Consider the following 17569-nt stretch of genomic DNA (forward strand, 5'->3'; position numbering starts at 1 on the left):
TGCAAATACTGTATTCCCTATTATTAAAAAAAGAATCTGTGTTGATATTTATATATATACCCTATCTAATAAAAGGGTAATATGCAAATTAACTGTCACTCTGTCACAAAGATGGTGGCGCCCAGTCCCCTCAACCCTGTAGGAGTCCCCCAGTCCTGGGGGGGTAGGGGGGCGGTGGCGGCCACTGAGAGCGGGCAGCATGAGAGGCCGGGCAGAATACTTGCTTCGTCGCCATGGCAACGAGGCAAGCATCTTGCCCCAGCTGTGGAGGGCCTCTGGGCTGCGGAGAGCCTCTGGGCAGCGGGTGTGGAGCAGCCAGGCCCCGCAGAGAGCAGAGAACCATGGGGAGTGGGCCTCAGCTGTCATGGCTCCCAGATTGGAGAGGGCGCCCCTGAGGGCTCCCAGATTGGAGAGGGCGCCCCTGAGGGCTCCCAGATTGGAGAGGGTGCAGGTTGGGCTGAGGGACCCACCCCCCCGTACACGAATTTCGTGCAACGGGCCTCTAGTATATATAATTTTAAATGTGCCCTTCAGGCATTCCCCCCATCCCTTGGACTTTTGCAAAAGATTTGCAACACATGGTGAAATATATTTAGAGCTACCGTCATAATCCCTGGGCATAAAGATGATCTTCAATTACTAGGAAAGGAAGGGTACTTCCTCTCTTTAGGAAGGTGGAAGACTAGTTTATAAATACTTTTATCTATACTGAATTACAAGATATCCCAAGCACAGGAGAGTTACCCCTTTGTTTAAAACAAATAAACAAACAAGCAAACGAACAGACCTACTACTCCATAAAAAAATCCTCCAAGGACTCTAGGAGCTTACTGAATTACAAGTACCAACACTAGTTTCCTTAGAAAACCAAGAGAGAGGTAGTGGTATTGCCCTGTGGAGGGCCATGCAAAACTAAACTGTTCTTCAATTTAATAAGGTGAAAATAAGTATCTGTCACGAAAGTTTTTGAAATGTGTGTCCAAGTAACTGAAATGCCATCCATGAAATAGTTACAACCACCAAAATAATGAAGGCTTATTTTTCTATTTTACTTCAAAAGGAACAAATAAATTGGGTCATCAGTCTGATAAATTCTGGATTTGTCACATCTCCAGAAACTGTACAAATGGATAGTTCTTTTGTTTTACTTAAATTATTTTTTAACATGTATATCACATAAGGCAAATTCACTTCATGCTTTGCTTGAGTAAAATGGAAAAAAAAGCTTTCTCCAAAATTGGCACTAACGTTATTTTAAGTTCTTAACGAAGAGATACATTCAACTACAAGCAGAATGAAAACAGTCATGATACATATCAAACAAAATGATTTCCTTTATATCATCAGCAATGAGAACTCCAGAGGTAGAATGGCAGAAACGAGCATGGATCCTATCAGGTCACAACCAATGAAGAAATTAAATTTATTTATTTTTCTATGGTTTTGCCCATAAATTGCTTTACACATTTAGGACCTGAATAAAAACCACTCTCAGCAGAAATCTTGGCCCATTAATTCAACTGACATATCAATTTACAACTTTTAGAACTGCAGATATAAAAAATGTAAAGTATAAAATTATGTAAGTTTGAAATGGTTTTAATCATATTCATTAAAAATATTTACATTTCCCAGAACTTACTTGACAAAACGCCCTTGCAATATAATTCTACTCTAAACTTCTATTTATAAAATGAGGCTCATTTATGAGATTTCAATGAATGTTATACTGCAAATTACTTACATTTGTAAAATATTTCAAGAACTTTTCATATCAAAGGTAGTTTATATTGGATTATCTGAAACCCAATAGTGCCCACAGATGAGCTCCTTATAGTTCTTTTCATTAATGCTTGGAAAGCACTGTGAAAATGAAAAGTGCTGTTAAGTGCTATCGTCTCCCTTAAATTTTACTGACACTGTGTGCACAATGTGAAATAAACACATATGCAGCATGGCCATGTTTTGATATGTATTTTTATTTCCCTGCAGTTTTCACTTATCAAGAACAAGTAACAGGGAAAGTTGTCTGAACTAGTGCATAAACAAACATTCTGAAACACCACTACACGTATCTAATTTACAAGAACCGTATAAAAAAAGTCACTAAAACACTACACTATGAAGGTGTCCAACGCTTACAGTCAGACTTTTTCCAACCCGTTACTTGCCTTGTAGCCACAGGAAAACTCTCCAAAATTGAAAAGACAATCTTGCCACAACCCTCCCCCCCTCCCAACACCTGGGATGGCTCGATATCTAGACTTCCAATAATTATTGCAATGATATAATAATGCAATACATACCTGGTAAAATACCCTTTATGTGGTGTGTTACAGTTTTAAAGCCAGTTAAAATATGCAGTCTTCAGATAAAATGTAATCCTTGAAAAATTTTCTTATCTGCACAGTTTAAATGTGCTAGATGCATAATTTTTCCTAGTCCTTTTTTTCTGTGTAATTATTTTTTATAAACTGGTATTATAAATAGAAATATACATTCAAAATATATGGAAAAGTGAGTTACTACATTAAATTTGCATGTATCGATCCATCCCTTTCCCCTGCACAGTAATAGAAAATACTATTTTGCCTTGAACTTCATATTTGACAGTGAAATGCCACTAAAGTATTTACCAAAAAGTCCATCTAGTCAAATTGTGAAACAAAATGAACCAAGTGAAAACTTTACAGTTCCTTTAGAAAAAAATTACAAGAATTTCATTTCCTAGCTATGAATCTTTAACGTTTTAGACACAAAGTTGGATTTATTTTTACAAGATACAAAATGTAAACATGGCAAAATAAATAGTTAAAACAAGTGATGTAGGATCCCATTTCATGCTCATGATCCCATTAAAGAATTATTTTTTTAAATCCATTCAGTTGCAAATTCAAGTGCAAAAGCATGATGATGAATATCTACTATTCAAGTAACAGAAATAATATTGATGATACAAATAAACTATTTTACAAGGTAGTGATTTTCCCGATTTTACAAAATATACATCATATATGGATTACACATCCGATATACTGTAGTCCATTTAGGTCCATGGTTAACCTCTGTGATCCACAGAGTGTCGCCTTTTGCATTCAGCTGGAATATGAATGACTGCACACCATCAGCACAGGTCAAAGCCACATGTTTTAGGTTATGTCACTTCCATAGCTACTGTTGTCTCTGCTATTCCATTTAAACCCAATCTTTCTGGTTCATGGTTCTCTCTATAATAAGGCAAAGAGTAAAATAAACATTAACACTCTCTAGTATTTACAGATACCTTTTTATGTACTATAACTAAACACGTACTTCCCAAGAACATTTCCCAACTTTTATAATTTCTATACAGGAATGAGAAAAAGTTTCCTTCAGCTAAGAAATCCTATTAGTTCCTAATTACTTGATTATAACTATTTACTTAGGAAAAAAAAGGAATTTAACACAAATTTCAGTAGAAGCGAGTGATAAAATTACTTATGCAATATATAACATAGGACAATCCAAGTTTTTACAATGGATGGAGCTTATGATGCTCCAAAACAATGATCATTAGGAGCACAATATTAAATTACTTTCTACTGTAGTTTAACTTTTCAAGGTCATGTAGTTATTAACCCATGCAAATCAATTTTTTAAATTCATTGTTCTCATGTATTAGTTTCACAGAAAGAAGATTTAGTTAATCCCAAAATATTATCAATTTTAATATATACATAGAATAATTTACTCTCCTCTTGTGTTTAATGTTGAAGAAAACACAAATGTGATTTGAAAATTAAAGCTCTGACATGGATGTTAATAACAACTCTAATCCTCCAGACTGTTTAAACTACTAATAAGTCATATAAGAGTAACTGAAGTTTCTAAAATAGGCTCTGTGATATATCTCTTTTGGTTTGATGGTTCCCAATTTGATGTGGTTTTCTCCTGTGTTTTAATAATTTGGCTGGCATTTAAACACTGCAGTAGTGACCTCAAACAAATAATAAGTCAAAGCACTTTACACTAAGCAGATATTCAGTATCTGTTGAAGAGCAAGCCAATCAACAGACATCTATTACTTGAGCAGTAAAAAAAAAAGTCTTTTCCTCCCTCAGAGTAGCCAGCAGAAAAGGATAGAATGATGCCTGAAACAAGCACACACACACCTTGCTATGCTGCTGATGGCACTGCTAGGAGTAACCTTTGGCACTCTGTCCATACTGGCAGCAACTGTGGCAAGTTTTAAGGCTGTTGGCGATGGTGCTGAAGTCCGTGTATTGATATGCACATTGACTGGAGAAACAACACTGACGTTATTGAGGTGCACTGCATTTGTCAGGCAAGAACTGTTCATGGGAAGTGTTGGAGGACTGCTTGTGCACAAGGCTGGGATTAAGTGATTTGTAGTGGTGTGGCCAACTGTCCTTACAAGTTGTACGGCTGAAATCCCTGGGTTGGATGATAAAGCCATATTGGTGGAGTATAATGTTTTAGAGGTTCCTGAAGGAGAAAAAAAAAATCATTCAATTTATGTCATGAGACATTAATTAAACTCTTAAAAAGATTTTAATAATAAAAATATATGCAAACATTTGTAATCTAATTAAATACCATGTCAACTTTCCACATAATGGCCTCTCAAAAGACAGCTTCTGATTAGTAAGGACAACATACGCACCTGTTACAACCCCAAAGACAAAGACACCCTCTTTCTACATAAAAGGGCTTTGCAAATTATTCTGTTGCCTCCATATTTGGAAATTGTATAATAGGACAGAGTGGTCCATTATGGAGGCTGAGGGCAGGTGAAGACTATCGTTGGATTTCTATTAGAATGGATACATGTAAGAACATCAGTAAGGAGAAGCAATCAGGATTGTGGATGCATGCCAAAGCAAGTGAAAACCCTAAAGTTAGAGCAGTAGTTGAAGGATGTTAAGAACAGCAAGTCTCTGAGGACTCGGGGTAATAAGAAGCAGACAGGGTTTCAGAGCAATGCTGCACTTCAAGAGGAGTCAGAGAAAGCAGGCCTCTGAGTATGTAAAACCGGGGAGGTAAATCCATTTCAATCTTAATGATCGTCCTGCATGGAATTTCGTCTTTTTAACAAAGCATGGATAATTTAGCGGTGATGGTTAGTGATTAGCTTGATGCATTTCCTAAGATGTGAGGCAACTGACAGGACCTGGATAAAACCAGACAGGGTGGAGTCACACAGGCAGATATCCAGGGGTGTGGTACAAAAGAAACAGGAAGCAGGCTCTATTTGAATTCTAAAACACACCAGCTGTTCTACCACTCATTATCCACAGAAGACGTTTGGTACATCTTCCCCTTGGATTTAAAAACAAAACCATACCTCAAACCACTGAGTTACAACTTTGAGCTAGTAAGTACCACATGAAACCACAGGCTTACCTGAAGGCTGGACAACACCGTTTATGTTGTTGTGCCCAGTGTTCTGTTCCTTGGCCGACTCACTGCGACTGGGAACAGGTGCACTGACCACTGCAGATGCAGCAAAGTGGGCGCTGGCTGAGTCAAGTGTTTTAGACATACAGTCAGAGGTGCTTGAGCCCTGTAAAATGAACAAGATTAAACCCATTTTTTTTTAGATGTGATTCCATGAACATATTAAGAAGTGGGTAAAACCCAAGAAGAGGCTGTTGCTTTTTCATACAGAACAGTTACAAGTGTTTAGATTAAGAGACGGAGGGCTCTGGCCCTGGCCTGTATTGCTAGGTGGTTAGAAAGTCGGACATACGATAAAAGGTCATGGGTTTGATTCCCGGTCAGGGGCACGTACTTGGGTTGCCGGTTCACTCCCCGCACCTGAGGCATGTGTCAGGCAACCAATTGATGTCTCTCGCTCACATTGATGCTTCTTTCTCTCCCCCTACCTCCCCTCTGAAAAAGCAATGGGAAACACATCCTCTGGTGAGGATTAACAAAAACAAAAAAGAAAAAAAAAGAGACAGATCCAGGGCTTCATAGACTATTTTTGGCATATGAAGCAGAGAAGTGACTAAAAACTGAGAAGTAACTATTTCTCAGAAAGAACTAGGGGATTAAAAAAACCCAAACCTTTAATGCTCTATACATTTTTTCCAGTAAGTGTTAATGAATGCCTTTAAAAATACTTGACAATCTAGCCCTAGCCGGTTTGGCTCAGTGGATAGAGCGTCGGCCTGCGGACTGAAAGGTCCCAGGTTCGATTCCGGTCAAGGGCATGTACCTTGGTTGCGGGCACATCCCCAGTGGGGGGTGTGCAGGAGGCAGCTGATCAATGTTTCTCTCTCATCGATGTTTCTAACTCTCTATCCCTCTCCCTTCTTCTCTGTAAAAAATCAATAAAATATATTTAAAAAAAATAAAAATACTTGACAATCTTGATACTATGAGCAAAATAAAATCAGAGATGACTTAGAGTCATCTTTATCACAATGTAAAAAAACGTGTCTTGGCTTAATCCTGGAGTAGGCTGAAAACACTTCAAAAGACTCCCAAAAAGCAAATAAAAAGGCAAGTTTAATGGCATTTATTATTTTTAAAAATTTATCTTTATTGTTGAGAGTATTACAGATGTCCCCCATTGCCCTCCTCCACTCTAGGCCTTCACGGCACTATTTTCTGTGTCCATGAACTACGCATATATGCATATAAGTTCTTTGGTTAATCTCTTCCCCACTGCCTCTTTCCTCTGAGATTCATCAGTCTGTTGCATGCTTCCATGTCTCTGGAGCTTTTTGTTCATCAATTTATTTTGTTCATTAGGTTCCAGAGATAAGTGAGATTAAGTGATATTTGTCTTTCTGTGACTGGCTTATTTCGCTTAGCATAACATTCTCCAGGTCCCTCCATGCTATCTCAAAGGGAAGATCTTTTTTATAGCTGTATAGTATTCCATTGTGTAAATGTACCACTGCTTTTTAATCCATTCATCTACTGATGGGCACTTGGGCTGTTTTCAGATCTTAGCTATTGTAAATAAAGCTGCTACGAACATAGGTGTGCATATAGTCTTTCTGATTGGTGTTTTCAGGATTCTTGTATATATTCCTAGGAGTGGGATCACTGGGTTGAAAGGCAGCTCCATTTTTAATTTTTTGAGGAAACTCCATACTATTTTCCATAGTGGTGGCACCAGTTTGCATTCCCACCAGCCGTGTATTAGGGTTCCTTTTTCTCCACGTCCTCACCAGCACTTGTTTGTTGATTTGGTGATAGTAGCCATTCTGGCCAGTGTGAGGTGATTCCTCATTAGAGTTTAATTTGCATCTCTCTGATGATTAGTGACATTGAGCATTTTTCCATATGTCCTTTGGCCATCTGTATGTCCTCTTTGAAGTGTCTACTTAGGTTCTTTGAATGGCATTTACTCTTGATTCTGTATAAAACTGGTAGCTATTACTAACAGCCAACAATCCTAGAATGTGGGCCAGTCCCAAATCCACCAGGATGATAGGGGAGTGTTAAGGAGTCCCAGAGTGACTGAGATTTTCATGTTGCTGGACATGAGATCTCAAGGTTGGTGTACTGACCTTTTGAGAATGAGCTGAACTAACTACTATGGGCAGATGCTGGCCTGAGATATAACAAACTGAGTTAATCTCATTATTATTTTAGAATTATTTTTTAGAATTATGGTGCAACAAAATTTAAGACCTAAAACACTGGGTTTATTTTTTTCAGATGGCGCAAATCTGAAATACACTTCTCAGTTAGTTTTGTTTTTAGTGGTTTAAACAACAGAAATTCATCGTCATACAGTTTCGGAGGCCAAAAGTCCAAAATGAGTCTACAGGGCTCATCTCAAGGTGTTGAAAGCTTTTCTCTTCTGGCAATTATAATTTTATCAGGTATTTTTATTCTTATCCATAGTGTCTTCATTTAATGGTGCTTATGGACCTCACCTGGTGGCATTTTTTTCTTCAGGGAAATATGATTCAAGAAAATATGTTTAGAGTTAATGCACAATTCAAGAGAAGTAAATACCTTTCAGCTTGGGGCACAACCACATGGCACTAGCGGTTAGGAAAGTTAGTGCTTAAAAATATTTTTTTGGGGGGGATAGTAAGGGTTGGGGGATAATGGTTCTAAAAGTATGCAATTACTTTTAAAAATTCTCAATAACCCTTCAAAACATTTTTTTCCTAAATTAAAAATATCCTATTTGGTTCTAATGCGCCTCTCATAAAATATGAACTGGTCACTTAAAATTAAAATTATGTAAATTAACTAAAAAGACACTTAGAGGTTTGATCTTTAAAATCAAGAGTGGCAATATCAAGATTATTTCCTCTGACTTGACTACAAGTGAACAGGACTATGTAATTATGAGAGAAAGGAAGAGAAATAAGCATGGTTAAAGACAGGCTTACCTGTGCTTTTGGATGTGTCTGTTGCGAGGAATGCTGAGATTGCTGTTTCTGCTGAAGCTGAGCAAGTTGCTGCCTTTGCATTTGAACTAGCTGCTGTTGATGTGTCTGAAACTGCTCTTCTGTGATACCCCCTGTTACTAATAAAGAACATTAATTTCAGAAGTATGTTTAAAAGTACTTTTAACAACACAAATAAAACACAACATAAATTTATTCCACAATTAAGATGAAAAGCAATTATAAACCGCAATATACATCATCAAAGAATCCAATAAAAATGACAAATCTTTCAGCAAAAGTGGCTTATGCTAATATTCATGACCTTATGCTAAAAGTTCCTATATTTTTTACTATATAACATACCCCTGATATGAGAATTCTATCATTTATTCAGACTCATTATCTGTAATCACTCTTACTTCTCTACACTATGTTAAATACAATGAGAAAACTTTGATTTATTAGTGCAAATAATATTAAGGCTAAGTTAAGTTATAGCCATATTAAGAACATATGACCATCTGTAATAATGTAATTGGTTTTGATTGCTGGTTTTCATCTATGACAATACGAAAATACCTTTTTTTTAAAAAAAATTACAAAATTACAAATCAGAGTGTAAGACAATGATGTTCATCTTACATAACCATTAACCAGCAATTTTCAACCTTTTTCATTTCATGGCACACATAAACTAATTACTAAAAGTCTTTGGCACACCAAAAAATTACATTAATTTTTTAAATTTTTATTAATTTTTTTAATCTGACAAAAAATAGGTATAATTTTGATTCATTCACACCGATGGCTATTGTGTTGGCTGTTGTCATTTATTTATTTGACAATGTAAGGAAAAAGAGGTCAGTGGCCCTGACCAGTTAGGTATTGCATGTTTTAAAATTCTTGCAGCACACTGGTTGAAAATCACTGCCATAAACCATAGCTCAAGCCAATAGATTAGCTGTCTAAAATAAGTCCTATCTATAAAAATATGGGCTAGAAATCGGAGAGGTATTCAGAAAATTAAAGATACAATGTTTCCTCAGATAGAACTGATTATGCTGTAACCAACTGTATTAAAAGTTAGTAATTTAAAATAAAAGCAAGGCATCTAAAACTTTTGTTGAAAAGATTAGTTAAGTAAAAGTAATATAAGAAACATTTTTCTCAAACAAACATATACAAACTTTCATATTTAAGTAGCTTACTGATAAAATGATTTAGGACACAAAGCTATTTCCATAGCAGTTACTATGTTATTCGAGTCAAGAAATATTAAATCACATCAGAATATATGTACTACTAGAGTAATTTTGCTTTTTTTTAAAGTTAATTTTGAGAGAGAGAGAGAGAGAGAGAGAGAGAGAGAGAGAGAGAGAGAGAGAGAGAGAGAAAAGAGGAGAGGAGGGGAAAGGGGGAGTGGAGAGAAAGATTCCTTGCTCCACTTATTTATGCATTCATTGGTTGTTTCTTGTATTTGTCTGTGCCCTGACCGGGATCTAATCTGCAACCTTGGCATATTGGGACCATGCTGTAATCCAGCGGTCACCAACCTTTCGGACCTCAGGGATCACCAGTGGTCCGAAGCTGCTCTAATCAACTGGGCTACCCAGCCAGGGATGCTCTATTTTTATTGCTTTCCTTTCCCCCAACTATTTCTCTCAGTCAACAAGTATTTACTATCTATTGTGATGCAGAGTGCTGTATTGAGTTAGGCGTGACTATAGGAAAAAATAAATTAAGAAGGTCCCTGCTATGACGTCCTATAGGGTAGTTGGGAAGAACAGATACTTATAAAGAAATACCAACTAGCCAAAACCGGTTTGGCTCGGTGGATAGAGCGTCGGTCTGCGGACTGGAGGGTCCCAGGTTCGATTCCGGTCAAGGGCATGTACCTTGGTTGCAGGCACATCCCCAGTAGGGGTTGGGCAAGAGGCAGCTGATCGGTGTTTCTCTCTCATCGATGTTTCTAACTCTCTATCCCTCTCTCTTCCTCTCTGTAAAAAATCAATAAAATACATTTAAAAAAAAAGAAAAAGAAATACCAACTAATAAATGTGTCAACCTTTAAATGCAATCGAGCAATCTAATCAATATAACCTAAAGAAGTTTACATAGGAGATAGACCCTTAACCTAGTTTACTTAACTAGTCCCCAAAGTATTCTGTATAGTAGGATCACAAATGGAAAAAAAAAAATTGATGGTTAATCAGATATATAATAAGTTATACATAGTATAGTCTATTTTGTATGAAAAGGGAGTTAGGCATCAGAGATGAACAAAGCTTTAATATGTCTTCATTACTATTCCACAACAATTAAAAAATAAATCCTCACCCGAGGATGTTTATTGATTTGAGAAGGGGGGGGGGGTTGGGGGAGGAGTGGTGGTGGTGGGGGGGGGGAGAGAGAGAGAGAGAAAGAGAGAGAGAGAGAGATATCTACCTCAACCAGTTGCCTCCCATATGTGCCATGAGGGTGTGGGGGGTGGGGGCCTTGAACCCGAAACCTAGGTATGGTCCCTGACCAGGAATTGAACCCATGACCTTTTGGTTTACAGATCAATGCTTCAACCAACTGAGCCTCACGGGCCAGGGCTTCCACAATTCTAATCATCATTAAAACGTGTATTAGACAATGAGAGGAAAACAGTTCTTACACAGACAGCAATTTTATTTTCAGAAGATTAAAAAGCCTCGGGCTATGATAATGCTCACTAAAATGTTAATATTACCTGTATTTTTGAAGTACACATTAGTTATCTTACTGAATTACCAACAAAATCAAATGTCTTTCTTTGCACATATTAAATTCACTGCAAGTATTCTATTTTTAAATGGAAAATAATAATTTTAATTCTAAATGTACAATCTTCAAAATCAAATGAAAATATGAAGTATTCATGAATTTCCAGCTGTTTGAAAACCTTGGGAAAGATGAAAAATAGTTTATTAGATACAAAGGCAGGAAGGAAAATTTCATCCCCCAAAAATCTGTTTAGTCCTATATGTGTAAGGAGTGTATCAATTAAAAAAAAAATTGACTTGGAATCTGGTGTTAACATGGTCCACTCCTCAAATCCAGTATTATGCTTGTCCAGAGCTAAGGGTTATATTGTGGTAAAAAGCTGAGTCAGTGGTTAACTTTAAGTGAATAATAAACCAAACAAAGAATATACTTTTAGTAACTATTTTAAAATTAAAGAGAAATGAGGATAATGAGTAACTTTTCTGTTTCCAAAATATTTTAAGTCAGACAGTCATAAAATCTTATTAATTCAGAATAAAGTATATACTAAATTAGTAGGAAGTATACTTTTTAAAATTAAAATAATTACTTTTGGTTGGTAGTCCATGGCAAACAAAGTATTGCTAATTATAGGTATTCAACTTGCTTTTATGAATAATCATTTATATATACAAAAAAGGAATGCTGATAAAATTGCCCATTTTGGGGGCTATGTCTACTTATTGCTCTGTTGAGAACCATTAGTTTGCTCAGGAACCCCATATTGTTTCCTAGAAAACTCAGGATACAATGTATTCTCAGATGTATCTCCAACCAAAGAGCAATCCAATTATTCAAATTAATGGTCAGTGTTTCCCAGTTTTTTAAACTTAAGCTGATTACTTCTCATTCCTGGTTCCATTACTGGTTGAGAATTTAATATAATATGCTTTAAAATTTTACATTCATCGTTGTTTCTCTTCTCTCTCACCTCAAACTTAGCATATTATATCAATTCTTGTTACCTAGCATCTTCTTTACTATAAGGTGCTTGTGCTTGAAACAAGCTGAAGTTCCTCATTCAGAATTTTCTAGAGCATTGTTTACTGAATTATCATTCTCAGGGTTGACTTACTGGTTGGTGGAGGATGGTAATTTGATTGAAAGTACCTTCTCTACTAATTATTTTTCCTTTAAAAAAATTACTGAAATACTTCCACAAGAGATTTATTTCTTACAATGACTTTGAGTTACCAAGAGGTAAGCATTAATATAATAAGGACAAGGCCATAATTATAGCATGAAGAAATCTGTTTAGGAATGAGATACAGGACAGGGGCCCAGAGCTTTGAGTCGGTGGTAGTGTCACAAAGGGAAAGAGGAATGTACAAAAGAGAAACCTTGTCTGCTTCTGTTGCTTAGGACCAACCCAAGTTCTTTCCTCTGGTTGCTCTGAAGTTGCTAGTTTAGAAGTGAAATTCATGCCAGTCATAAATCTGCCCTACCCAACCCCTCCAAGTCCTACTAGTTTAAAAGTAACCACAAAGCTGAATGTTCTGTGAAGATGGCAGTATTTCACTATTCCAAGTCTCACCTTGGGAAGTGTTCCTTTCCCTAAGTAAAAAGTTATGCAAATCTCCCTGGGTAAACACATTCTAATAGGTAGATATCCATATTACAGAATCTTCCCTTTTACATAAATACTAGAGGCCGGTGCAAGAAATTTGTGCACTGGGTCGGGGGGGGGGGGGGGTCCCTCAGCCCAGCCTGCGCCCTCTCAGTCCGGGTGCCGGGGGCCCTCAGGGGGATGTCCAACTGATGGCTTAGGCCTGCTCCTCAGCAGTTGGACATCCTTAGTGCTGCTGTGGAGGCGGGAGAGGCTCCCACCACCGCCACGAGCCCAGATTCTGGCTGAGCAGCACCCCAACCCCCCCATGGGAGCACAATGACCACCAGGGGGCAGCTCCTGGATTGAGTGTCTCCCCCTGTGCATCATAGCGGCCAGTTGTTCCGCTGCTCGGTCAATTTGCGTATTAGCCTTTTATTAGATAGGATATTTTTAATGATTTCAGAGAGGAAGGGAGAGGGAGGGAAAGATAGAAACATCAGTAATGGGAGGAAATCATTGATTGGCTGTCTCCTGCACGCGTCATACTGAGGATTGAGCCCGCAACCTGGGCATGTGCCCTGACTGGGAATTGAACTGTGAGCTCCTGGTCCATAGGACAATGATCAACCACTGAGCTACACTGGCTGGGCTATCCTAAAACTTTTATGCTTGCCAACATTTTATGGCAATTTAAGAAAGGAAGAGAAACTGAAAAAATAAAAATCAGGAATTTCTCGTAAAACTATCTAAAATAAAAAACAAATAGTTTTACGATTTTACAAATTGGTAATATTAAGATATCTGAAGATGGTCAAAGGCTGCTGGTATCTACTACTCAGTATACTAAGACAAATAAGGAAAGTTAATTTGCAACCATGCATTAGTCAAAACCAAGATTAAATGTAAATTAATCCAGCCTATATTTTCTTGAGGTCTGGATTTAAGAACAGCATATCAAAAGAATAGTTTAATAATGCTATACTTTCAAATGACTAGAAACTTTATCATCCTACCTAATAAAAGAGTAATATGCAAATTGACCCTAACTCTGCTACACCCACAAGCCACACCCACCAGCCAATCAGAGCGAGTATGCAAATAAACCCAACCAAGATGGCTACAGCCATAGAGAGCAGGACGGAGGCTTGGGTTTCCAAGGTGATAGAAGAAGCCAAGCTTTCTGCCTTCCCTGGCCGGCCTAAGCCTCCACTCAAGGCTACAAAGTTTCAATTATAGAAGGTAAACAAACCCTAAACAGAAATGGCTGCTGGCCAAGGAGCGAACAGGAGGCTTGGCTCTGCTCCAGGCTACAAAGTTTCAATTGTAGAAGGTAAATAAATTCCAGATACCAGGGCCTCCGCTTGGGTTGCCAGAGGGCGTGGCTGGCCTGCAAACCACCACAGGCCCCTCACTCAGGCTGTCACACACCCTAAGGGAACCCCCACCTTGATCCGGGACACCTTTCAGGGCAAACCAGCCGGCCCCTACCCGTGCACCAGGCCTCTATCCTATCTAATAAAAGAGTAATATGCAGATTGACCATCACTCCAACACACAATATAGCTGCCCCCATATGGTCAAAGATGGCTGCCCCCATGTGGACACAAGATGGCCACCACAAGATGGCCAGCAGGGGAGGGCAGTTGGGAGGCACCAGGCCTGCAAGGGAGGGCAGTTGAGAGGGACCAGGCCTGCAAGGGAGGGAAGTTGGAGGCGATCAACCCTGCAGGGGAGGGCAGTTAGGAGTGACCAGGCCGGCAGAGGAGGGAAGTTGGGGGCAAACAGGCTGGCAGGGGAGCAGTTAGACATCAACCAGGCTGGCATGGGAGTGGTTAGGGGGAGATCAGGCTGGCAGGCAGAAGCGGTTAGGGGCAATCAGGAAGGCAGGCAGGCGAGCAGTTGGGAGCCAGCAGTCCTGGATTGTGAGAGGGATGTCCAACTGCCCGTTTAGGCCCGAGGATCGGGCCTAAACGGGCAGTTGGACATCCCTTGAGGGGTCCCAGATTGGAGAGGGTGCAGGCTGGGCTGAGGGACACCCCCCCACCCCCGTGCACGAATTTCGTGCACCGGGACTCTAGTCTTTTTATATAAAGAATGCAATATTTGCTTGTAAACTTCTTGAAGGTAAGGATTATTTTTTTTTGTAAAACTTTGCAACTTTTAAACACTTAATATAGTGCTTTGCAAATATCCTAAATAATTATGTATGAAATGAATAACCCTTGATTGTTCACTTGCCATGTTCAACACAATCTACTTTTCCTTTCTCTGTCCTGATTCTATTCTTTGAGAATAATTTTGCAACTAAGAAAACATATCCTTATTTTACTTAATAGTTACAAGACGCGTCTCTGCTTTAAAATGAAGTATTTAGTTTTAGTTCTTCTAATACTTAGGACACACATTTCAATATTTATTCCTTTAAGTCCTATATGTCTGATACAAAAATAAGAATTAGAATATATTTAGAACACAGGGATTATGACTTGAAAAGCATTAACTGGGTTATAAACAATATGAAAAAAAAAAAAAGAAAATTCTTTGCCACTAGACCTCAAGTTCAAGTTGTTTTTTAAGAACTAAGGAACCTGTGATACAAATAAATATTACTTCCAAGTGTATCATATTTCTTTTCTGATTAAATCTTTTATTTGCTGGATTTGCCTGCTGTGAAACAGAAGATTCAGTACTTATAATTTGTCTAGCTCAGTGATACCCTGCCAGGTACAAATATGGTCCTGTGTCAGTCTTGGTACTCTTAAACACACATGCTCTCAAGACAAAGGCAACTAAGAATAAGCAGAAGGCAAAAGTGTTAAAGACACATAGACTAAAAGAAACCACATATTCAATCCTTTTGTATGTATCCATCATATATCAAAATACAACTTTCTAAAAACACCTACATCCTTTGCTTTAGGCAGATGAAGGAATTTCTATCAATACTTATTGAAGTGAATCCACTTAAAATTACCGGAACTGAGAAATCCACTTAAAATCCACTTAAAATTACCAGAACTGAGAAAACTAGAAGCCATGCAAGAATTCATGCACGGGTGGGGTCTGGCCAGCCTGGCACCAATCGGGGTGGATTGGGGCTGGGCCTGTCGGGAGGAGGAGATGGCAGGAGGTTGGCCAGCTGGCCCATCCCCATCGGGGCCCGATTAGGGCTGGGATGGCTGGGGGACAGGGCTGTGGGCGATTGGACGGTGGGCCCCACCCCTGAATGGTGGTGCCGATCAGGGGCCAGTGGCCTGAAGGAGGGGCCATGGGCAGTTGGCCAGTTGGCCCTGCCCCTGATTGGGATGGAGGGCCGATCTGGGGTGGGGCCAGGCGGGGGGAGGGGCTGCATGAGATTGGCCGGCTGGCCCTGGCCCCTATTGGGGGGGATCAGCGGCAGGGCCAGCTGGGGGCCGATCAGGGTGGTGGGGGCCCATAGGGACAAGGCCAGCCGGGGGAGGGGCTGCAGGAAGTTGGCCAACTGGCTCTGTCCCCTATTGAGGTGGGGTGACAATCAAGGACGGGGCTGGCCAGAGGGAGGGGCTGTGGGCTGATCAGGGTGGTGGGTGCCCAGTGGGGGTGTGGCCGGCCGGGGGGAGGGGCTGCAGAAGGTTGGCTGGCCAGCCCGCCCCATATTGGAGTGGGGGTGTGATCAGGGGTGGGCCGGCTAGGGGAAGGGGCTGCGGGCCTATCGTGGTGGGGCTGGCTGATCGGGGGTGGGGCTGGCGGGGGTGTTGTGGGAAAAGAGGGAGCGTTTGGCCGGCTGCCCCGCTCTTGATCAGGGTGGGAGAGTACGATCAGGGGCAGGCTGGCAGGGGGGAGGGGCTGTGAGGTTGGCTGGCCGGCCCCACCCCCTGATCGGGCTGGTTTACTGGCCACAGTGGGCGTCATAGCAACTGGTCATTATGATTGCTGGCTATATATATATATATATATACACATACATATATATATATATGGTACAAATGGATACTTAAAATTGCCATAGCTCTGTGGTTATTTAAAAAATGCTGTTAAAATACCTGTTTCATTATGCATTTATATATCTATGCCTACTATTTTGAAATGAATTTGTTAAAGACAAACAAAAAACCTTGTGACTTTTATGACTAGAGGATCACACTTAGCAGAGAAGGAAAACTTCAAACAAAATCCTTTAGTAACAAATAATTATATATTTTAAGAGTTCAATTAAAAAATATTGATTCTACTGTAGCTTAAATGGTACTATGTTGAGAGTACTAAAAAAAACACGTAAGGCAGGAAAAATTACACAGATCATTTTTTTCCAATGGTAGGAGAAAGGCAAAAATAAAAATCCTATTATCTATGATGTTATAACTTTTTAACACTTGTGATTTAACACTGTACGCCATAAGTGTCTGTAGATGCAAGCGGTAGACCTTCCCCAAACATCACGCTCGTCTATTAAAAAAACAACACACTTTTCCCTAAGTGGCAGCCCTGACCAACTTTAAAATCATTTTTCATGAGAATTTTCAGATGAAAATATTCAAGAACACCCAAATTGTAATATATTTATTTTTATAATATTCACTGCAAATTGATTTTCTAAATTAAATTCAAAATGTCGTGGAGCGTGGGAATGGTTTCCGTTTTGGATGCATGGCAGTTAACTTTAAGTTCCCTGAGAAGTGTGTATTTTATTATCCTATATAATAAGAGGTAATATGCAAATTAACCATCACTCCAACACACAAGATGGCCGCCCCCATGTGGACACAAGATGGCCACCACAAGATGGCCGGCAGGGGAGGACAGTTGTGGGCGATCAGGCCAGCAGGGGAGGGCAGTTAGGGGTGACTGGGCCGGCAGAGGAGGGCAGTTGGGGGTGATTGGGCCTGCA

At 39.5% G+C, this 17569-nt stretch overlaps 1 protein-coding gene across 1 annotated transcript in view; it reads right to left on the reverse strand.

The window, feature by feature from the left end:
• Window positions 1-1404: 1404 nt before the first annotated feature.
• Window positions 1405-17569, reverse strand: part of EPC2 (enhancer of polycomb homolog 2) — a 134133-nt gene continuing 117968 nt past the window's right edge. Inside the window, exons 11-14 of the mRNA XM_079783244.1 lie at window positions 8367-8503; window positions 5404-5563; window positions 4152-4485; window positions 1405-3227 (exon numbers count right to left, since the gene is read on the reverse strand). Of these exons, the coding sequence (XP_079639370.1) occupies window positions 3155-3227; window positions 4152-4485; window positions 5404-5563; window positions 8367-8503 (704 nt within the window). The 3' untranslated portion in view covers window positions 1405-3154. The remainder of the gene's footprint in view (window positions 3228-4151; window positions 4486-5403; window positions 5564-8366; window positions 8504-17569) is intronic.

This window comes from Cnephaeus nilssonii, assembly GCF_951640355.1.
Source record: "Cnephaeus nilssonii genome assembly, chromosome: 10".
Classification (NCBI taxonomy): Eukaryota; Metazoa; Chordata; class Mammalia; order Chiroptera; family Vespertilionidae; genus Cnephaeus; species Cnephaeus nilssonii.